Here is a 22,801-nt window from a genome sequence, read left to right as displayed (position 1 = left end):
TTTTGGAGCCCTAGGACAAACCTTCCATAAGTATCTAATTTTCATCCCACAAATTGTTGAGGAGACATGGAAATTTGAGATGGAACTATGATTTGGTCCCTCTCTGGTGTCTGTTTCCTCAAGACTTGACGAAATTTCTTGACACTTGTCAATATTTAGTAATGATTATAAAAGCAGCAGAGCCCTATAATGGCTTCACTGAATTCCACAGAGAGATATACCCATGCTAATAATGTTAATTTGGACATACATCCTTGGCCATTTGTTTGTGGAGTTTATTCAAATGGGTGTTGAATGAGTAATAAAGAGTTTAAAGCTTTAATATATATAACACAAGTTATTGATATTACGGTATAAATAGTGGTGAGTTGCTCCTAGTTCTAACTGTTCTTCCATTTCATCAAGAGATAACAATTAAGCTACAAAAAGAAAATGAAGAATATCAAGGCTGAGCAATACCCTTTTTTATGAGCATCTCATAGATTCTGTCGATTTTGGTTGGATCAATCTTGAATAAGTGATGGGCATCAGATTTCTTGGTTACATTCCCATTGAAAATCTCTACTGATAGAACTTCTTCCATCTTTAGGTAAAGGGGTGGAGTTACTCTGATTTCACTGCATAGGCTTTTTTCCTGCCAATCCAACCAAAATACAAACTCCTTCAGTAAAACACTTCATCAAATAATGTTTTCCCAACACTAAGAAGACATAAAGTAAGACAAGTCTGCTGTTTTCTAAGATGGATTACCGTTTTGGTGAGATTTTAACCACTAGAAAATATTGTCTTTTTTGGGTTTTTCCTTTCGGGCTTCTTCTCAAGGTTTTTAAAACGTGTCTGCTTTGTTTCTCTCTCTAATGGATGTGGGATCCACAATTCACCCCCCTTCAGTGCTTATTGCTGGCACACTGCTAGTGAGGACGCTTAGCCACAAAGAGAGGTGGATTGTGAGATTCCACATCGATTAGAGAGAGGAACAAGTGCCAGCGAGGACGCTGTGCCCCTCCAAAGGAGTGTGGATTGTGAGATCCCATGTCGATTGGAGAGGGGAACGAAGCATTCTTTATAAGGGTGTGGAAACCTCTCCCTAACAGATGCGTTTTAAAAGCCTTGAGGGGAAGCTCGAAAAGGAAAGTCCAAAGAGGACAGTATCTGCTAGCGGTGGGCTTGGGCTGTTACAATTTCTGTTAAAAGGAAAAAGAAAATTGTGCATTTCTTTCTGCTAATACATGAATCTTTCAGTTTGTGGTATACAAACATACATGAATGATTCAGAGTAGTTGATATGACTATACTTGAATAGGATCTGTTCTATAGGTTGTACATCGGTATCTTTGTGTTCTATAGGTTGTACATCGGTATCTTTGAATTCTAAACAAAGGTTCAGAGTCAATGAATATGATAATAACAGTACATCTCACAAACATTAGTTCGAAAAAGCTGTCAAAAGGGAGCTGGCTAATAAAAGCTGAAAGCTGTCCAAAATTGAATAGAATTGGTAGCTTAGTTGAGATTACACTCTTATTCACCAAGGTTTCTAGTTCCATTTGATTACCAAAGAGTTCTCTTAATCTAGTGAAGACTTGGTTGTGGAGCTACAGAAATAAAGCAGTGTAGCAGCTTAGTTCCAAGGGAAGGCACTGAGATTTCCCTGGGATAGGCTCAAGTAGATAGTTGAGATTATTGTCATAAGACTAATGAAAAGACTAATGGTGCATTTACACTAATGCCTACAGGGTTGTTTCTTAAAGAATGGTTTTCACAATAATTGGAAATGCCTACGGGGTTGTTTCTTAAAGAATGGTTTTCACAATAATTGGGATCTCAAATCAAGAAAAATGTGAATAAAAAAAGCTCTAAGATGTTCATTTAGTAAGTGGGAGATTGCACTTACAGCTTCAGAAAGAAAATCTGCGCCAAACATATCGAAGTTGTTGACAGAGCCAGAAAGAGCCTGCACTGCTGGTCGTGATTTTGAATCCTTCCCAGCGGACTCGGATGGAGTGAACATGATTGAATTGCCTCGACTTCCAGCGCCTGTAAGATTACTTTCTTTCACTCTATGATCAGCTCCTTCAGATTCTCTTTTCCTTTTCTTATCAAGAAAGATCTCTACCTCGCTCGGTATACGACATCCAGCCACTCTAGCCTCCTGTATAAGCATTTGTGAATGTAGCACATCAAAACTACGCAGAGAACTGAATGTATTAGTTAAGCAATTATCAGACGAGTTACACGATATTGGCAGCATACAACATTCGTAAAAAGAATAAGAAAACAAGAATCTAACGTAAATCTGCATGAAAATCGAGTTTTAAAACCTTAAGTTCTTGAATTCGTTTCAAGGTCCGATGCTCTGCAACAATTGTTTGAAGCAATTCCTCGTGTTCTTCCTTTGAATGGAAACGCATGAAGACATCATATTGACGACATATCGCCCTCTCTTCAGCTGATAATTCCTTTTCAAAAGAACTTGGATAAAGTAAATTTCTTTGTAATATAAAATCTTTTCTCCGCTTCCTCTCATCCAACCTGCAGGATAGTAACATCACTATATAAGATTTAGAGAGTAAAAACCAAAGAAACAATGGAAAGGTAAAGAAGTTTTGATGGATGTTTTTCCTAACATGTAAAGCCAACAAAAAAGTTACAAACTTTTACCTTTTTGAGTATAAACGCAACACTCTCATTTTCAGCTCACGCTCGTCCTCACCGTCAGCATCCTTAAACTCCATCTCTGCTAGCAGCTGCTCAGCATCATTATCATATTCTGGATCAAACTCCTGTCTCTTCTCATTGTAACCACTCAGCTCTAATAAAGGACCCTTGGATGCTTGAACATTAGGTTTCTTCCCATTAAAGCTCCGGTCTGTTTGAGAATCTGCCATTATATCATCATACAAATTTAGCTTCAACATCGCAGGTCCTCTAAAAAGAGTATTTGAAGAAATATAAAACAAGGGTGTGACTGTATTATCGCCTTTCCATTGAATCCATATGATCATCTGCTGAAAGAGAGAGTAGGGAAGGGAAGAATATGTCCACTAATGAAACTAAGATTCATAATGACATACTCTGGCTAATGTTGAGCAAAAAGAAAGACTAGATAATCTACGTTGTCCATCCCTTCAGTATGAACAACGTATTGTTTTATGACTCCTATCTAAGAGAACAGTATAGAAAGAAAGCCTTGGCTGGAGATTTCGAGAGCTCGTATGCACTAAAATGAAAATCGAATATGAATAGCTACACAAGCTTCCAGTAAAAGGATAAGTTTTAAGATCGATTAGAAAGATACACAATTGCAATCTCAAGAGTTTATCTGCACTAGACCTTCCACTTTAACGAGGCTATCTTTAACTTGATTTGCAGATGATGCTTTCTTGTTGGCAATGGCAGCGGCCGTATTGAAGCTACCTTCTTCTACAATAAAATGAACATGCAAAGTATCCAATGATCACCTTGTCCATTAAACACGATATACATTCACAATCGATCAACAACAATAGACATGTACACCTCACCTGATGTAGAGCTTGATGATAAACGGCCAGAAGGATCTGCTTTATGTATATCTTCAACTCTGAGAATAAAAGGAAATATTAATGCGAAGGTAGGGAAATGAAGAAAAAAGAGAAAAGTCATTCAATGGCAAGGTTGATATACTTTACTCTTGAAGGCGAATACGGGGGCTCTTCCTTCAAATTAAGCTCTCCAAGCGTTGAAAATCCTGCAGCATTATAACACATTAATCATAAGCTGCATCATCAAAGCAATATCAGAATCATCTGGAATAAAGCACAATAATAGAGATAAAAGAAATTTAGCATTAGTTAACAATTATTCCTTCGACTCGTGAGGCTAGAGCTTGTTTCTCGAGAAGCAAAAGAAACATTGGTCAGTTTTTCCTAGGAAAACTCACGACCTAACACAATCTATTAAATAATCCGTTTCCCACAAAATTAACTTATCATCCAAGACAAATTTATATGTCACAGCATCTCTGGATAATGTGTGAGATCTCGCATGGTTGGGGAGAATAACGAAGCATTCTTTATAAGAGTGTAGAAACCTCTCCCTAGCAGACGCGTTTTATAAACCTTGAGGGAAAGCCCCCAAAGAGAACAATGTCGGCTAGCAGTGGGCTTGGGCTGTTACAAATAGTTCAGAGCCAGACACCGGGTGATGTGTCAGTGAGGAGGCTGAGCCCCGAAGGGGGGTGGTGTGCCAACAAGGATGTTGGGTCTCGAAGGGGGGTGGATTGGAGAGTCCCACATCGATTGGAGAAGGGAACGAATGCCAGCAATGATGCTAGGCCCCGAAGAGGAGTGGATTGTGAGATCCCACATTGGTTGGGAAGAGAACAAAGCATTCATTATAAGGGTGTGGAAACCTCTCCCTAGCAAACGCGTTTTTAAAAACCTTAAAGGGAAGCCTGAAAGAATAAGCTCAAAGAGAACAATATCTGCTAGCAGTGGGCAAGTTGTTACATAATAGGACCTAATGAATACTTCTCTCTCTTTTTTTTTTTTTTTGACAAAATTATAGTTCTTGCAAGATTTATCTACATGTCATAGTGTGACAGGATGTCCCTCGCCAAGTGGATTGCCGATGTAGCTCGTAACATAAAGATGAATGTCTCACTAACCTTTCTTGTCTTCACCATGCCCTTTAGCCATAGCAAGGAGCTCCTTTCTATTTTTTCCAACGACATGCGACATGTCCTGAGAACAATCCACAAGTTACTTGGAAGAACCAAGGTTCTAGGAGAATCAAAATTGTTGAGAATATCGTACCGGTAGAGGAAAATACGGGGAGTTCATATATACACTTGAATAATGTTCTATGCATTGTTCTTTACTCTTCGTTCCCACGTGCTCAGCAACTTCTGTCCAATTCCAGAAGCCATACATCTCAATCCCCTACATTATGAAATATGAATATTCAGGGCAAAAGAAGAACATACAGGCCAAAGGACATTGGTAGAAAATAACATACCTCTAAAAGTAATATTTCATCATCTGCATTCCAGTCCGGGCAAATGAGTGGGAAAAATAAATTATCCTGTCAAGATGAAGACACGTTCAACGAAAGAATATGCATATCGGGTTCAAATCGAATTCAGCAGAAACTGTAACGCTTTAACGAATCATTCATTTCAACTTGAGACGTAACTCTATCCAGAGGGAAAACCAGAGGTACTTATGAAATAGAGAAGACATCCAAAAATACTCGTCTCGGATTGAACTAGCTCGCTTTAAAAGAAAATCAGATCTAAGAGAAAATACAATCCATTGGGGGCGTTACTAACCATAACCTTGTATGGGTGATTGCTTTTATGAGGTTTCACCTCCGCTCCAACCGAAAAACATTCTATACAAAGGTCGAAGTCAGGGCACATGGCACATTTGATGCGAATTTTCCCTGTAATGTCTTTAATGCAATAATTGCAGTGGTATAAGGCTTTTTTGCCTTCAGCTGGCCCTTGACCTTTCTCCCAAATAAGTTTGAAGGTGAGAAAAAAATGTGAGACAAATAAGTAGTTCAAAACAACAGCACACGATATATTTAAATAACAGCTCTCGACTTGTAGATCAAAAATAAATTCTTATCGAACGGAATGTAGAACGGTTCAGGAAGAATCAGTACAACAACTAGTTCCAAAAACAATTAATCAAAGTAGAAAACAACCTGGTGATGTAGATTCCAAATTATCTCCACTAGAAGAATTCCTTTTTCTCCTCGATCTGCAGCATCAAGAGTGAATGTTCAAATTAAAAAAATGAGCATAGATATCTTTGAAGCATAAACACATGAAATATTACACAAAAACGCAAACAGATGATCGGACTTAAGACGTCTTCCAGTCAAAAACTGATAAAGAAATCACCAAAATGTTGAACCAAAGAACAGAACACGACATATAATGAATCTATAATTACCAAAAATACACCGTCTGGCATCAAATTTCACAGCAAATAAGTAGCAGACATTGACATTAATGAGAAACCAAGTTCCAAAAATTGAACAAACCACCCAAATTGTAGTTAGTACAGAAGAAAACCACTTAAGTAAGCCAACAAAACTGGTATGCCACCCTGATTATGCACTCAAATGTCTTCCCCCATTAGGAAAATTGCAAGACTCAATCGAACACGCAAAGGGTATCTTCATAAACTTCAGTAAAACCTCGAATCAGCAAACGTTCTGATTGATAGCAAGAAAATACACAGAGAAAGGGAGAAACATTGTTAACCTCTGAGACGGATCCTCGTCGGACTGAAAATTTCCCCGAGAGCGACCCATTTGATTTCGGAAATGAAACGAAGATTCCGAACAACTGGGCAAGTGTTTGTTCAACAGAAACTGGCATATATGGCTGAGATTAAGTGCCCCAGCTGAAGGGCACCATTGATTAGGGATCCCGCTTGAAGAAGAAACTGGAAATTTCAGTAAAAAATGAGCAAATTAGATGGGTTTTTTGGGGGGTGTGGATAAAGAAGCGTGCGTTCGTGATTGAAAATGGAAGAAAAAACAGCGGAATTCTGAAACCTTCTGATTAAACCCAAAACGATGAAATTCAGAGAGTATCTATTATGATCAATCTAAGAACCGTTTAATTCTTATACTGTTTTCTTGTTCTTCTTTTATTCCATTTATTGAAACTAGTTAAATTTTTTTAGCATCTATTATGCCCAACATCCATTTTTTTAGTATTAACTTAATAATTTAATTGGATATTTTTAGAAGTGAACATTTTTCTTAGTCACACAGTCCGGGAAAGAATAAGAAATGTTGGTTATTTCACTATATTTCTGATCGGAAACGATATCACAAGAATCTTTTAATGGGACGATAGCTAGGATTGCCCAAATCAAACAATCATTCATTTTTCTTCGATCAATTGAAGTTTTCAATTCATTCTCGAGGTGATTTCTTCATTGAAACACTGTCAAACACGATTGATTTCAATAGCTATAGTTTAACATATGTAGTGATTTCTTTTTCTTTCATTTTCATGGCAACATATCTTCATTGTCATCGTGTTTGTGAGGGTATGAGAGCACTTTGCCCTCAATAAGTGGTTGATTGTCTCACAATTCATTTGTCGGGTATTCGTTTCGTTGTTTGTTTTTCAATCGTTGTTGCATGCAAGGTTCACTACAATAGTCTGCCACTGCAAAAGCATTCACCATGTGTCGTTGTGCCTTCTTAATTTTTGTCTTAATCTTACAATCAATTCTTATACGTTTTGAAGGTTATTGGTAAAATTTGACTCGACTAGGGTTGAACCTAAGTTACGGTTAACCACAAGGAGCATAGAAAGAGTAGAATTAAACTTATTGATTAGTGAACTTATCGTTAGACGTTTAAAGCTCAGATCAACTTTAAAATTTAAAGCATATTTTTTTATACAAGTTTGATTTTTGAAATTTAATTATAGTACGTATTTATTAAATTCATTTATGTGAGAATAAACATTAAATTTTATTACAAAACAAAATAAAAAAAATTCATTTATTTATTTTTATTAAGATTTATTCGAAAAACCTCCCACATGTATGTAGCAATGGTATGACCATACATGTATAGGATTAATATATAAATAAATAGTAAGGATCATTTTAATATTCTGTATAATTATATTTATCTTCTAATATTTACACAACAATTGTGACATCAATTTTCATCGTTTATTTAAAAAAAAACATATAGTTTCGATTTAAAATTACCCAAAATTCAAGGGTATTTTGTAATAATGGCTACCGCTTCTCTCTTTATTTATTTATTTATCTTTTTGTCATAAATTTCTATTTATAAATGCGTAAAACTCAAATAATTGAAGCGGATGCGCGCACCGGAAAAAAATTTGATTAAAGAAAAAAAAAAACAAGCTCTCAGCGAGGATCGAACTCGCGACCTTCCGCGCTAATAATGGCTACCAATTCCCTCTTTATTTATTGGTTTTTTTTTTTTTGTGTAAAAAATTTTGCAAATATGTATGAAAGAAGAAGCTCCCAGCGAGGATCGAACTCGCGACCTTTCGCTTACGAAGCGAACGCAATACCGCTATGCTATGGAAGCGGCTGTTGATATCAATAATCACTACAAATTTTCTCTTTATTTATTTATTTTTTGGGTCATAAATTTCGAAAATATTTAATGTGAAAAATGCTACCAGCGAGGATCGAACTCGAGACCTTTCGCTTACGAAGCGAACGCAGTGCAATTATGCTATGAAAGCGACTGTTGATATTATTAATGGCTACCATATATTTTATTTATTTTTATTTTTTTGTGCAATAAATTTCGCAAATATTTGATGAAAGAAGAAGCTCCCAGCGAGGATCGCACTCGCGACCTCCCGCTTACGAAGCGAAGGCAATGACACTATGCTATGGAAGCGCGGCTGTTGGTGAGTAATAGCTATGAATTTCCTTTTTATTTATTGGTTTTTTTTTGTGTAAAAAATTTCGCAAATATATGATGAAGGAAGAAGCTCCCAGCGAGGATCGAACTCGCGACCTTTCGCTTACGAAGCGAACGCAATACCACTATGCTATAGAAGCGGCTGCTGATATTAATTATTGATATTAATTCTATGTTTATTTATTTATCTTTTTGTGTCATAAATTTCTCGGAAAATATAAAAAAGAAAAAAAGCTCCCAGCGAGGATCGAACTCGCGACCTTTCGCTTACGAAGCGAACGCAATACCACTATGCTATAGAACCGGCTGCTGATATTAATAATTGATATCAATTCTCTATTTATTTATTTATCTTTTTGCGTCATAAATTTCTCGGAAAATATTTGATGAAAGATAAAAGCTCCCAGCGAGGATCGAACTCGCGACCTTTCGCTTACGAAGCGAACGCAATACCACTATGCTATGGAAGCGGCTATTGATTTTATTTTTTATATTTGTTTGTTTTTCTAATACTACTAAATCAATTCAGACACCGTTAATTAATGTTCTATTTTAAATCGTGAATGTGTTATTCTATGCATAAATTAACATAATATCATTAAGTATAAATGTTGAAATCAAATTAATAGCTGTAGTTTTTCATTAATATATAAAGTTTTCCATTTTCTCCCAATCATCTATTATGCTAAATTAAAATTATTTAAGTGACTTGTCTCATAAGTTTTAAGTTTTAAGGCAAAAGTAATTTTTCCAAAATTTTATTTGTACTGCTTCCTTCTCAATCATAAACTGAAAATGGTAAAACAATGACAAACAAGAATCCTTTTAACTTAGAAATAATGAGTACCAAAAATATAGGTAGGTAGCAAGTCTCACAATTGGTTAAAGCCATTACAAAGTAGTATGGTTACTGGAAGATACTTCACCGCACTTGATCTTCTTACTCTCTTGCTCATCATCTCTATCTCCATTTTCTTCCCCATCTACTGCATGGTCACTGTTACATTCAGCTTCACATCTTTTTCTTTGAGGAACGACTTGGAAGAAAGAAGCCTTCCAATCTCTGGTTTCTATATACTTGAGTAGAATCTCTAGGACTTGATTCACAGTAAGGACCTGGAAATGATATTGAAAACGTCCAACATATTGTAAGACAACAATTACTAAATTATACGAGGTCAGTTCGTGATTTTGTAAGTAGGTAATCTCAAAAACCTATGCTTATAGATTTGGTTAGGACTTCTTCATCATTGTGACAGGTTGATGCCTCATCTCCCATTTGTTTTTCATTCCATTGGAGAGGGGAATGGAGCATTTCTTATTAAAGGTGGGTAAACCTCTCCCTAGCGAATGCGTTTTAAAACTTTGACGGGGAGCCTAGAAGGAAAATCCCAAAAATGACTATCGGCTAGCGGTAGGCTCGGGCTAAAGTCACACACAGGACAATACCTAAAATCATTGCCCTCTATAACATGCCCAACTCCCCATATTTATAACTAAGAGACCACTAAAATACCACCCCACTAATATTCCCAATACATCCCTTGGTAGTCCTCTCATTAATTGTTGGTTGGGATCACGAGAGATTAGCCTCTTTGCGTCATGTTCCCACATCTTTACCATCTTTGCATCTTGTGTTAAGCGTCCTAGAATCACAACATGTTCTTTGGATTAGTCGATTTGCTTAGTCTATTTGGATTTGTTTTTGGAGTCGTTTACTATATAATTGGCACGTACCCATGATTGTTGTTTTATGATGTCCTTTGACTAGCTAGTTTTATTTTTTTGCTATTTCATGGGGTATTTGGTCAAAGAGGAATGGCAAAATTTTCAAAGATGTTAAAAGATCTTGGGAAGAGATTTGGAATGTTGCTAGATTCAATGTCTCTTTGTGGGCTTCCATCGTTAGGGTTTTTTGTAATGATCAGCTAGGCCTTGTTTTATTTGGTTGGAGTATATGAAGCATGGCTACACTAATATAGGAGAAGAACCAATGTCGAACATATTCGGAACGCATGTCTGACATGAGTATATTCTTTTTCTTATATGCCCATTATATTATTTCATTTTCTCAATAGAAGCTCAATTTCTCACAATAAAAATATAAAAATTAGAAGAAAGTAAGGAGCACACATGTATTCTAAATCTGCCATTTTATAAGTCTAGCATGAAAGAATTTAGTCTATGAAATGCGGATAAAAATGATATGCATGTGAAGACCGAAGTATACCTGAGAGCTAGACATCTTCAAGTAACTTCCTATAGGAAGTTTTGCTGTTTGGATTCCCTGTTCTTGTGCTTTCTTCATGGTAATCCCTTTCCATCTGTTGCGATCAACTAACCCACCAATGATATATATTTTCTTTAGATCAAGGTCATCAAGCACAGTTTCTGAATCAGCTGTGAGGTAGACCAAATTTTCCTTCTGGTCTTGCAAAGCATCGATGTATGATCTATGTTCCTTCTCAATGATCCATTTGTCAAATCCTGGAAGCCTTTGCAGTTGGGTTTCCATTTCTCCATTACACCCAGTCAACCAGAGATGACCAGGAGAAGGACATCTTCCATTCACTGCATAACAATACATTATCTGCAGGTTTTTACCCAATAAAGATACTCAAAAACCTTGTAGTTTCCAGGAGATTATAGAATCATTCTTGCAAAATTAATCGTGCATTAAAAATCAAAATAAAGAACGACTGCATGAGGATAAAACATGCTCAGTAATTGGTCAGAAGTGTGAATCATTTGTAAATTGAAAAAAAGATACTATTTGCCAGGATCCTAACCATAACTTAATGTGAAGACAATAAACCAGCTTTGGAATGATGTAGAATAGGGATGATGAAGTGTTTCAAAAATGTCTTAGTATGACAATTAACATAGGAAAAAGTCTACTAAGAATACGTGTCATGCTTCGACAGTTTCTATTTCTGAATCTTGAATTATATATGAGTAAATAAGAGTATCAAAATATGTGGCATCTTAGTCTAATCTAATTAAATAGAGATCATCCCAGACATTAGTAGAAGTACCGAGTATTTAGGTGCAATATAAAGTCATTGTCTCCCAATAGGAATCTTGTATAATCATATGATTCAAAGCTAAACTTAAACCTACAAACTAATGATTTTATTAAACACGTGGAAAGTTAAATTTTGAAAAGAGCGAGTCCTATGATGCATTCCCCTGTTCTTCTTCAACTTCTTCATTCTCTTGTCCCCCATTTCCAATGGTTCTCTATGGTTTTGAGTTTCGAGAGGGTGGGATTAGTCAAGAATTTGATTGATTTAAGATCGTGGTGGCCAGTAGGTATGGAGAGAGCTATCCAAGGCTTGAATGAGAAAACAATGGTTCTTGTCACTCTCTATCAGCCAGGTATCCATATAGTTGTTGAGTTATTGTTCCAAAGCTACCGCTATAGATTCAGTACAATCTAATTCCAAATTATTCTAAGAATTTCAAATAATGATTATTTTGTTGAGTGGAGAATATATCTGACAGGATGCTTCAGCATGAATTCTTAAAAAATGATGGCAATGGAAAAATACACTCTTGATTCTTGTAGGAGACGGAGGGAAGGTTGGGAGCTCTTCCATGATATCATAACGGGTTACCCGAGGAAAGCAGTGCAGACAGCAAGTCCTACCAACCAGGTCATTTGGTTCAATTAGAGAAAGTGAAAGCAAATCACAATACCAATAGAGGGGTACATATCATGAGAGCTGATATCATGAGTATTCCATGATTTTTTTCGAAATGGAGTTATTAATGGCAACCTGAATGAAACATACATATGTTTGATCTCAAAGAAACTGGATGCTCGCACTGTTGCAGACTTTCGTCCCATAAGCCTCACGACCAGTCTATATAAAATCATAGCAAGGGTATTATCAGAACGCCTTAAAAAGGTTCTCCCCTTCACAATAACTGGACAACAAACAACTTTTGTTGAGGGGCGACAAAATTCTTGATGCATCCCTCATGGCCAACAAACTCATTGATGAATGGGAAAGAAAGAAACAAAAAGGTGGTCATTAAACTTGACATGGAAAAGGCCTTCGACAGGTTGATTGGACTTTCCTCGAAAACATTCTTGTGGCAAAAGGCTTTGGCCCAAAATGGCGAAGGTGGATTAAAGGATGCATCTCATCCACAAATTTCTCCACCATCATCAATGGAAGAGCGTGAGGGAAAATTTATGCCACACGGGGCCTAAGACAAGGAGACCCACTATCCCCTTTTCTCTTCATCATGGTAATGGACTGTCTCAGTCGCCTACTAACAAAGGCAAAATACGAAGGGCAGATCAAAAGTTTTCAGATTGGTAATGAAGGCTTGAGCATAAACCACCTTCAGTTCGCAGATGACACAATCTTCTTTTCCGATTTGGTGAATGCCTCTTCCATAAAAAACATGATTGAGACGGTAAAAACCTTCGAAGGATTCTCTGGACAAAATATCAATCTCCAAAAAACAGAGATCATGGGCATCAATATTAGCACAGATATCATTGAAGAATTTGCTTGCAAATATGGTTGTAAAAAGGGAGAATGGCCGAATATGTTCCTAGGACGGCCTCTAAAAGGAAATCACAAATCCTTTTCCTTCTGGAAGATTATTATTAAGAAAATAGAAAGAAGGTTGTCAATATGGTCATCACATTATACTTCAAAAGGCGGAAGACTTACCCTAATACAAGCCACATTATCCAACTTCCCTACCTACTATATGTCTCTATTTGAAATGCCACAAAAAGTGGCCGCGGATATAGAAAGGCTTTTCAAAAATTACTTGTGGAAAGATAGTGCACACCTTGTTCGTTGGAATATTATAAACCTCCCAACAGAAAAGGGAGGTCTCGGTCTTCTCCCGATAAGGAAGAAGAACACAGCTCTCCTCACCAAATGGATATAGAGATATCATCACGAAGAAAAGGCCTTATGGCGAAATCTTATAAAGGCTAAATATACTCTTACATCAAACAAAGATCACCTCCCTCCATCTTTTACAAAAGGGCCTTGGAAGTACATAAAGAAACATCAAAATCTCATCACCCACCGAACTCGCCATAAGGTGGGGAATGGGGGAAGCACATCATTTGGAACCAACCCATGGATTGAAAACACCACGCTAGCTTTGAAGTATCCACTTTTGTACAGGTTTTCTCACAACAAAAAAGCCACGATTAAAGAAACGTGGAATGTTGTCAACAAATTTTGGGACTTGAAGCTTGGGAGGAATCTAAAGGATAATGAAGCAACAGAGTGGGCCGAATTAAGCCTTGACCTTGCCCCTGTGGTATTGTCAAACAAAGAAGACTCACTAACTTGGCTCCCCAGCACAGACGGGGTATTTTCTATAAAATCCTTGATGATGGACATGAGGGAAAAAGTAGAAGCAATAAATCCCACACTAGCAAAGATAATATGGAAAGGACATCAACCTAAAAAGGTGAAGTTCTTCTTTTGGGAAATAGCGCATAAAGAAATCAGCACAAGTGAAAATCTTCAAAAAAGAATGTCTTACATCACTCTCTCTCCAAATTGGTGTCCACTATGCAAGAAAGCAAACGAATCACAAAGTCACTTGTTTATGGAATGCACATACACTCAAAATTTCTGGACAACGATTCTCAATATATTCGGATGTAATCTCACATTTCCTAGGGAGGTAAAGGATTTTTTGGATATGGCCTTAACGTACCACCCTTTCAAGAACGCAAAAGCTCTATTATGGAAAAACCTCATCATGGCTTTCTTTTGGAATCTGTGAAAAGAAGGAAATCAGAGAATATTTGCAGAAACGACATAGACCTACACAAAACTTTTCGACAATGTTGTTTACCAAGCTATATCTTGGTGTAAACTGTCTAATATTTTTACTTCCTATAGTTATACCTCCCTCATTGCAAATTGGGAAGGTCTTTTGTAAACATCATGGATTATACATTCCTCTTGTAAATTTCACTCATTAATGAAGGGTCTCTTATCAAAAATAAAAAAAATAATAAAAAAAATAGAGGGGTACATATTAAAAATCTCACACATCAATCTCCTTCAGCTGGAAAAATGTGACATTATTAGACCATGGGGACAAGTCGACATCAAGGATGTATAACATTAACGTTTTGAATCTACAGGTGAGCTTACTAAGGAAAGTTCTTTATGTGAGTAAATTCTAGGTCTTGGAGTGAGGGCGGTCTTTGTTTAAAAAAAATATATCAAGGATGAGTAATACACACATAAAATTCATTTAAAAAAAATTGGAGAATTAAGTTTTGGGGAAAGAGACTCAAACCTCATTTTCATCATTTGTAAGGCTTAAAGAAAACAAAGGTGAAACAAGGTTAAGAAGTTGTACTAGTGTAAATTATACATATTGCTTTCTCCTGGTGTAAATTATACCCTCTTCAGCTCCTATAACCTCACTTCTTTTGTTGCCCAATGGAAGTGCTTTTTGTAATTTATACATACATATATATATTTGTGTGTGTGTGTGTATGTATATAAATGACATGAAGAAATTGTTGTTTCGCATACACACACACACACACGCACACATATATATAAGTCTAATGTTGAAAATGAAGGATAAGGATCCCACGGTAGAAGCTCAAGCTACTCCTCCTTGTGGGAGATGGATCGAAAGAACAAAATCTGCCTACATACTAGTCATTAAATATCCAACTAATTCCTAATATGGATCATTTTTATTGTCTCTTTCTATTTCATTAATAGTTAAGCAGACTCCATTTAACTTTTTTGAGCCACTAAAAATACACCATCATAGGCAGTAAGGTATCCTACCGTCAGCAGCTGGTGTGTAGGCAAGCCAAGTATTTTTCAAATCCAAATATGCAATATCCCACGTGATAGATGTTACATACACAACTTTCATTCATTGTCAAAATGTGAGGGAAATTTATCCTACACTAAGGAAATTTATCCTACACTAAGGAAATTTTGCGGGAGCTTCACTAGGTGGAATGCATATTAAGGATAAAAGAAATTAACCAACTGAAATCATCACCACGTTAAAAGATTGGAGATGAGTTAATGCGTATAAGTTTCTAAGAAGTAATAGACTAAAACATCCTCCAAGAGCTTTCCTGTAGTTTTGTTGGTATTTATTTCTTAAAGATAGCTTTCAGGAAATATCACTATGAGCATAACCTTTTCACACAACCTGGAGATGGAGGCAATGAACTCATTGTTTGTTAATATGTAGATGATCTTACTAATACTAGAAACGATGTGAGCATGTTTAATAAATTTAACAAGTTTATGGTAGTTAAATTCCGTACAACTGATCTTGAAGTATGTATTATTTCCTTGGTATTGAAATATTACAAACAGCCACAGGCTTTTTCTTTTCCTCCCAAATAGTACAAAAAAATCTTTACAGTTTCAAAGGTTTGTTGCAAGAAATTTTAAATGCTTTTCAAACAAAGTGCAATCCTATGCATACTCGAACTGAGTCTGGCTTGGAACTAAATCAAGACCGTGAAGGAAAGAAGAAAGAAGGTGAAAGACACACTTTATAACCAAATGGTGGGTAGTTTGATGCACTTAACTGCAACACGAGATTTAAGAAGAATCCAATGTAGCTGCATTTTTTTGGATACTGAAAGGATCTTTTGCCACTTGCAAGAAACCAAAAATGATCAATTGTTCTACAAAAGTGGGAAAGAAAAATAAAGAAGAGGTAGAGGAGCACTTCAAGTCATGCGTTTGTGTTGACTCAGGCGGCATTTGATTGTCTTCCAAGAAACAATCAATCGTCACTTAATCAACTACTAAAACTAGATTTGAGTCTGCCAAGGCTTTCCTTCTCAAACTATTTGGCTTAGAAACTACGTTTCAAGCACCTCCCAAATCTATGGTATTCCTAGAACACATTCAATTTCACTTCTTAAGTGACCTCATAGAAGAAGCCCTTCACTCAAATGTATGGTTTTCTAAGAAACAATCAATTTCGTTTCTAAGATGCTCTACATTCCATCTACTAGAAACATTTACCAAACCTCTAAAATATACGACATCCTAAAAGTCAAGAAAACAATCCAGTATTCGCACCGCAAATAATAGCTAAATCAACCAAATGAAGTGAGTAACAAGAGAAAAAACCTGCTGAACAAGACTGTGAATCTCCGAGGGGGTCATGAGATCAGAAAATTCAAGGTCGATGATAATCTTCTGACCACAATCTTTAGCCCTGTTGAGCCTCTCAATCTTCTTCTCCTTCTCCTCCGACCTCTTCCCCATCCTCTCCTTCCTCAGGCTTCTCCGAGACTCGATCAGCTTGGCTCTCTCCTCCTCCGTAACACTCGCCAGTGTATCCTCCCATTCCTTCCGTTTGCGCTCAATATCTTTCTTCTTCTGCTCTTTTTCCTGCGCTTTCTTCTCCGCTTTCTTCGCTTCGTAACGCTGTTGTTTCAGTAGCTTCTTCCTTGCATTCTTCGAGAGGGGGGGCTCTGGAGGATTGCAGCCGGAAGGGGAACAAGGAGGATCCATTTTGGCGCTCTGGTCCTCTTCTATGGCCTCCATTTTTGTTTCAAAATACTCAGTACACTAGGTTAACTGTAATTTTGCCTCAAATGTTGAAGAAAATATGGGTTATTGTAAAAATGGCTCTCTTTATGTGAAATTACTTTTTTACCCTTATTATCATACAAATTGATATTTAACTCAAAACAATAAATTTTTATTGTTTGAGAGTTATTTTGTTGATTTTATTTTTTATTAATCAATGTGAAATTTAAAAAATATATATTTGAATCCCGATCAATCTCAATGAAATTAGATGAATTTCGACCAAAATTTTAGCCAAAACTCATAATCTCAACCAATTTTTTTTATCAAAACTCGTGAATCATCGTTGAAAATTTTGAATTTTGATCGATATTTTAGAGTCGAATTCATGTTTTTCCAAAAATCATTAAATAAACTTTATTAATTGAGACACTGCCCATATTAAGTGTTGGGACATGACTAGACCTCGCGAATGGTAAGTTTTTTACATTATATTAATGACTAAAATTTTATAAAATTCGAATACCAAATATTTATTAGTTACAACGTATCATAAATGTCAAATATTCTCAATATTCATAACGATCTCAAGAGTACATTAGATTGGTTTATAACCCTATATTTTAGGATGGTTGGATTGGACCCAATAAAAAATGTTAACTCGAATCAGTCCTGAATTTTCCATTTTTTAAAAATTCAATCTAACCCAAATCCAATTTTATATAGCTTGGTTGGATGACATGAGTTAATCAGATTATCATATCACACGAATAGCTCTTAGAAGTTTGTGCATATAAATTAGAGGTTGATAAGGATAAACAACCGAGCTATTAACTATAAAAACCAACCATATAACAACTTCTGTTAAGTTGAGTCTGGTTATTTATAGTTTAGTCGGGTTATACATAGTAAAAAGCTATATACAGTTTTGAAAATGTACTTTTTATATTCTATATATTCTTTCGTCATCAATACAAATCATTTAGCCAAAGTTTTCCTTTCATTTTCTTTTTCTTTGTGTTCATCTAGATCGAGTGTGTGCATTGTCGAGCGATCCTAACACTTTCCACAGTTAACTACTCTATCTAACTCTTAACCTAGATTTACTATCATGGTTGGTTAAGTAACCCTAGTTAGCTAAACTCTAGTTAGTAAAAGAACTAGAGTTAATAATTTGAAAAGGAAATTTGGTAGACAAGTGCTTATCTAAATCCATCAAGTGCTTTAAATGTGCAATTTTTTACTGTTCTTGCTACCACTATCATGTGCCAAGATTCAACAGTACATGCATACCAAAATAATAGAACGAAAAATAAACACCGAGATATAAATATTACACTAAAAAAAGAAATCACAATAATTAACAGTTACATCTATATTATTATTTTTTAAAAAGGTTTAAAAATGTTTGTCAAATTAAAAAATAATAATAATAATAATAAAATATTTATACGAAATGGGATCTTTTCCGTTGTGCCACCTCTGGATTCCACTTTGTCTACAAATTTCCGCCATTATAATACCCTGAAAAGCTTCCCAAAGCTTCCAATTCCATTTCAATGGCGATTTCCCATGCCCTTCTTTCACCATTCTCTCTTCCCCACATACCCTCTTCCCCAATTCACTCGCCATTCAGAACCCACTTCCAACCCCACTACACCCTCCGCAAATTCGCCAACTTTCTCGACCTTAAACCCGAGTCTAAACCCCAGCCCCTCAAGTTCGATCTTCCCCTGTTTCATCCCTACTCCGATCGTCCCCGCCGCTTCGACGCGGTGGTCGTTGGCGCCGGCCCCGCCGGCCTCCGCCTCGCTGAGCAGCTCTCCGCCTACGGAATCAAGGTCTGCTGCGTCGACCCTTCCCCGCTTTCTCCTTGGCCCAATAACTACGGCGTTTGGGTGGATGAGTTTCAGGCTTTGGGTTTCCAGGATTGCTTCCACAAGACTTGGCCCATGGCTTCCGTGTATTTAAATGACGAGAAAGTCAAGTTTCTGGACCGCCCCTACGCTCAGGTGCTTACCATTCAACCCAATGATTTAAGCTTATATATTAGGATTCTCCATATCCACCTATTTAGGTACAAGCTCTTTAGCTCTTATTTGGGTACCTCTTATTTGGGTACCAGCTCTTTAGCTATTATGGTGCTCTTATGGTTTTGATTTGAGCGGGAACTTCCTTCCCCAACCATTAAATTAACTCAGATGAGATCCCCTCTCAACAATCATCTCTTCAAACAAAGTACATTATAGAGCGGAGTCTTCGAACAACCTCCCCTAAATCAAGGTTCGCCTCCTTCTCTAGAGTACTCGAACAAATTACACCCCTTGTTGAGCTTCCCCTGAGGCCTAATGGAGCCCTCAAATAGCCTCCTCGTAATCGAGACTTGACTCCTTCTCTAGAGTCATTGAACAAAGTACACCTTTTGTTGAGCCTCTCCTGAGACCTATGAAACCCTCGAATAGCCTCTCTTTAATCAAGTCTCGACTCCTTCTCTGGATCCTTGAACAAAAGGCCTATGGAGCCCTCGAACAACCTCCCTTTAATCGAGCCTCGACTCCTCCTTTCGAGTCCTCGAGGCTCGACTACTTCTCTAGAGTCCTCGAACAAAGTACACCCTTTGTTTAGGCTCCCCTGAGGCCTGTGGAGCCCTCAAATAGCCTCTTCTCTGGAGTCTTCGAACAAAGTACACATTTTGTTCAAGACTTGAGGATTCTATTGACATAGCTAAGTTAAGAACATGATTCAGATACCATGTTATGAATCACGACCCTCCACAATGGTATAATATTGTTCACTTTTAGCATAAGCTCTCGTGACTTTGCTTTGTGTTCTCCAAAAGGCCTCGTAACAATGTAGATGTATTCCTTACCCAGTAAACACATTATCAGTAAACACATTATCAGGAATGAGCTACTCCATCCTAACAATCCTTCCTAACCATCAATATAGACCCTTTTATTCATAGGTTTTCAACGCAGGTGAGCAGGAAGAAACTTAAGATGAAATTAATGGAGGAATGCGCAACAAAAGGAGTAAAGTTCCATAAGGCCAAAGTGTGGGAAATTAAGCATCAAGAATTTGAATCATCAGTGGCTTGCGACGATGGAACTGAAATCAAAGCGAATTTGGTGATCGACGCAAGTGGGTTCGCAAGCAGATTCACAGAGTATTCAAAATCGAAGCCAAGAAACTGCGGCTTTCAAATCGCCCATGGAATTCTAGCGGAAGTCGAACAGCACCCATTCGATCTAAACAAGATGGTTCTAATGGATTGGAGAGATACCCATTTAGGGAACGAGCCATACCTGAGACAAGACAACAAAAAATCCCCAACATTCCTCTACGCAATGCCATTCGATCCCAATCTAATCTTCCTGGAAGAGACCTCCCTCGTCGGCCGCCCAGCGCTGCCGTACGCGGTGGTGAAGAGGAGGATGGCAGCCAGACTGCGGCACTTGGGGATAAAGGTAAAGAGAATCTTAGAAGAGGAGAAGTGCGTGATTCCGATGGGGGGTTCTCTACCGAAGATGCCTCAGGCAGTGGTGGCGGCAGGTGGGGTGGCAGGGATGGTGCATCCGGCAAGTGGGTACTCGGTGGTTTTGGGAATGGCAGCGGCGCCAGGGGTTGCGAGAAGGGCGGCGGAGGGGCTAGGCAGCGGCGGGAGGATGATAAGAGGGAGGGCGCTGCAGGGGAGGGTTTGGGAGGGGGTGTGGCCGGCGGAGAGGAGACGTGTGAGGGAGTTTTATTGCTTTGGGATGGAGACGTTGGTGCGGCTTGATTTGGAAGGGTTGAGGAGGTTTTTTGATGCGTTTTTTGATTTGGAAGGGTTTTATTGGGAGGGCTTTTTGTCTTCGAGGTTGTCTATTAGGGAGTTGGGTATGTTGGGATTGGCACTCTTTGGACATGCCTCTCCTATGTCTAAGCTTGATATTCTTACTAAATGCCCTCTTCCTCTTCTTAAAATGATGGCTAATCTTGCCCTCCAAGCTTTGTGATCAATGAATATGTCACCCTCCATGGTCTAAATTGTTTTCGAGAACCTTTTAAAATTAGTCTTCTATATGGATCCCGACCTAAAAACGAGAAGCTGCTGCTAGTCGCGAGATTTGACCCACCTAAGCCAGGTGCATGGGAGGGTGAAGGTGAAATAAAAAGTGAATGCACTGATTCGTCTTCCTTCGTGTTGTGGCCTTAGCTTATCGACGGGTCTTACATTAGATACATACAACATTTCTAATGTTTTAAGTTTTGAAAAAATTGGAAATTCGGTTTGGTTTGACCGTTGACATTTTCCAACCACATCTTACTTTTTAAAACATTATAAATATTTAATGTGTAACACCCCAGATCGTCCTCTTTCAACTTTCTCGGGCTTCCCCTCAAAGTTTTAAAATATGTTTACTAGGGAAAAGTTTTTATGTTCTCATCCCAACCAATGTGGGAACATCCACCCTCCTTCGAGACCCAACGACCCTTATAAAGAGTGTTTTGTTATGCTCCCCAATTAATATAGAACATCACAATCCTCCCCCTTTCGGAAGTACTCATTCCTTTCTCCAATCGATATGGGACCGTCACCAAATTCACTCCCCTTTGAGGCCAAACGTCCTTACTAGCACACCGTCTCGTGTCTACCACCATTCGGGGAACAACAAGAAGGCTATCACGTCGTTTGATGTCTAGCTCTAATACCATTAGTAACGCCCCAAATCCACCGTGATATTGTCCTCTTTGCGGCTTTTAAAACGCATATGTTAGGGGAAGGTTCTCACACCCTTATAAAAATGTTTTGTTTTCCTCCCCAACCAATATGGAAACATTACATAATGATTTGTAATCAATGCTAGTGTTAAGTTGTCACAGGTAAATATTTGAATTTCGATCACATTTTAGTTATTAATATAATTTGTATTAGGGATAAGTATAATTTTTGATTAAATTGTGTTGGGTTGTGAAATCTATTCGGGTTAATCAAGTCGTCAACTCAACTAACCCAAAATTTCGAATTGGTCTAAAAATATTTTTCTAACCCCACACCAACGGGTGAATACCTCAAACGGAGATTAGTAAATGATTTTCATCTAAAACTTTGTCTTTGTTTAAGGGTCGAAAGTATTAATGATATTTTATCATTTGAAGATACCAGCAACATTTTCTACAATTTAATTCAGTATCGATTTGTTTGTTAAGAATGAGAAATAGAAATAGAATTGAGATAGAAAGTATGATCTCATCAATGTTTACAATAAGATACAAACTATCCACTAATATAAAAAAAAATGAGAAAAAATATATATCTAACTAAATCTGGTAAAACAGATAAAATATAATGCTAATCAAATCCTAAGATAGAAAAGATATTAACGGATTACAGATATCTAAGATATACTCTATAATTAATTATTAAAATATATTATCCATTTATTGTAATATACAATAAAAAAAAAACAAAATATAAAATTAATCGAGAACGTGATTTTTAAATTTAAGAAAAACAGCAAAAGAAAAAAAAAAGTACTTAATTTTTGAAGTAATTAATAATGAAACAAAATAAAATAATGAAAGTCTCTCCTTTGAAAATATATTTATATATTAAGGTGCAGCTGTTTAAAATTAATTGTAAAATGTAGGTCAAATTTCTAAACTTAAAAACTATTTGGGCCAGAAGTGTAATTTTTCAAGAAACAAAGGAAAAAAAAAGAAAAAAGAAAAAAGAAAAAAATCCTAATGCGGGAAGAAAAGTAAGACAAACGCAAGCCTAGTCGAAGGGAGAACTCTCGCCGTCGTTGTTCTGAAGTATTGTGCAAGTTTTTTTTTTTTTTTTTTTTTTTTTTTTT

General features: G+C 37.0%; 3 protein-coding genes and 4 non-coding genes across 8 annotated transcripts; 1 reads left to right on the top strand and 6 right to left on the bottom strand.

Annotated features, from left to right (window-relative positions):
* Positions 1-226: 226 nt before the first annotated feature.
* LOC111471644 (transcriptional adapter ADA2b-like) lies at positions 227-6,596 on the bottom strand. 2 transcript variants are annotated; one of them, XM_023117353.1, is made up of 13 exons: positions 6,257-6,596; positions 5,692-5,747; positions 5,312-5,490; positions 4,999-5,064; positions 4,797-4,922; positions 4,649-4,724; positions 3,667-3,730; positions 3,525-3,583; positions 3,334-3,420; positions 2,662-2,881; positions 2,322-2,532; positions 1,895-2,152; positions 227-634 (listed from the first exon to the last, which is right to left on the bottom strand). In XM_023117353.1, the coding sequence occupies exons 1-13, from the start codon at positions 6,304-6,306 to the stop codon at positions 443-445; spliced, it is 1,644 nt and encodes a 547-aa protein (XP_022973121.1). In that variant the 5' UTR covers positions 6,307-6,596; the 3' UTR covers positions 227-442. The 2 variants fall into 2 exon arrangements, with proteins under 2 accessions (XP_022973121.1, XP_022973120.1); XM_023117352.1 differs by having other exon boundaries at positions 3,334-3,423; positions 6,257-6,595.
* A 1,417-nt stretch (positions 6,597-8,013) lies between these two features.
* Positions 8,014-8,085, bottom strand: TRNAT-CGU. Its single transcript has one exon. It is a non-coding gene; the product is annotated as a tRNA-Thr (tRNA).
* Positions 8,086-8,498: 413 nt separating this feature from the next.
* Positions 8,499-8,570, bottom strand: TRNAT-CGU. Its single transcript has one exon. It is a non-coding gene; the product is annotated as a tRNA-Thr (tRNA).
* A 92-nt stretch (positions 8,571-8,662) lies between these two features.
* On the bottom strand, positions 8,663-8,734 carry TRNAT-CGU. Its single transcript has one exon. It is a non-coding gene; the product is annotated as a tRNA-Thr (tRNA).
* Positions 8,735-8,828: 94 nt separating this feature from the next.
* Positions 8,829-8,900, bottom strand: TRNAT-CGU. Its single transcript has one exon. It is a non-coding gene; the product is annotated as a tRNA-Thr (tRNA).
* Positions 8,901-9,226: 326 nt separating this feature from the next.
* Positions 9,227-17,014, bottom strand: LOC111471663 (tRNA (guanine(9)-N1)-methyltransferase). Its single transcript, XM_023117383.1, has 3 exons — positions 16,560-17,014; positions 10,661-11,020; positions 9,227-9,546 (listed from the first exon to the last, which is right to left on the bottom strand). The coding sequence occupies exons 1-3, from the start codon at positions 16,977-16,979 to the stop codon at positions 9,322-9,324; spliced, it is 1,005 nt and encodes a 334-aa protein (XP_022973151.1). The 5' UTR covers positions 16,980-17,014; the 3' UTR covers positions 9,227-9,321.
* A 1,407-nt stretch (positions 17,015-18,421) lies between these two features.
* LOC111471649 (capsanthin/capsorubin synthase, chromoplastic-like) lies at positions 18,422-20,986 on the top strand. The gene is made up of 2 exons (XM_023117364.1): positions 18,422-18,976; positions 19,943-20,986. Exons 1-2 carry the CDS (start codon positions 18,524-18,526, stop codon positions 20,957-20,959), a joined length of 1,470 nt encoding a protein of 489 aa, XP_022973132.1. The 5' UTR covers positions 18,422-18,523; the 3' UTR covers positions 20,960-20,986.
* Positions 20,987-22,801: the final 1,815 nt, after the last annotated feature.

Source organism: Cucurbita maxima, unplaced genomic scaffold, assembly GCF_002738345.1.
Source record: "Cucurbita maxima cultivar Rimu unplaced genomic scaffold, Cmax_1.0 Cma_Scf00054, whole genome shotgun sequence".
NCBI classification, from domain to species: Eukaryota; Viridiplantae; Streptophyta; class Magnoliopsida; order Cucurbitales; family Cucurbitaceae; genus Cucurbita; species Cucurbita maxima.
The sequence above is the reverse complement of the archived record's forward strand: the minus strand, read 5'-3'. Positions and strand labels throughout refer to the sequence as shown.

What these genes read in the sequence shown, in the direction of transcription:
- LOC111471644 (XM_023117352.1), bottom strand. Translation starts at nt 6,306, where the DNA reads ATGGGTCGCTCTCGGGGAAATTTTCAGTCCGACGAGGATCCGTCTCAG. An exon ending in TTTGGAATCTACATCACCAG is followed by an intron (nt 5,491 to 5,691) that starts GTTGTTTTCTAC and finishes TTTGGGAGAAAG; the next exon opens with GTCAAGGGCCAGCTGAAGGC. An exon ending in ATCATCAAGCTCTACATCAG is followed by an intron (nt 3,424 to 3,524) that starts GTGAGGTGTACA and finishes ATTTTATTGTAG; the next exon opens with AAGAAGGTAGCTTCAATACG.
- LOC111471663 (XM_023117383.1), bottom strand. Translation starts at nt 16,979, where the DNA reads ATGGAGGCCATAGAAGAGGACCAGAGCGCCAAAATGGATCCTCCTTGT. An exon ending in TTCACAGTCTTGTTCAGCAG is followed by an intron (nt 11,021 to 16,559) that starts GTTTTTTCTCTT and finishes AAAAACCTGCAG; the next exon opens with ATAATGTATTGTTATGCAGT. An exon ending in TGAAGATGTCTAGCTCTCAG is followed by an intron (nt 9,547 to 10,660) that starts GTATACTTCGGT and finishes TATCATTTCCAG; the next exon opens with GTCCTTACTGTGAATCAAGT.
- LOC111471649 (XM_023117364.1), top strand. Translation starts at nt 18,524, where the DNA reads ATGGCGATTTCCCATGCCCTTCTTTCACCATTCTCTCTTCCCCACATA. An exon ending in TGGACCGCCCCTACGCTCAG is followed by an intron (nt 18,977 to 19,942) that starts GTGCTTACCATT and finishes TTTTCAACGCAG; the next exon opens with GTGAGCAGGAAGAAACTTAA.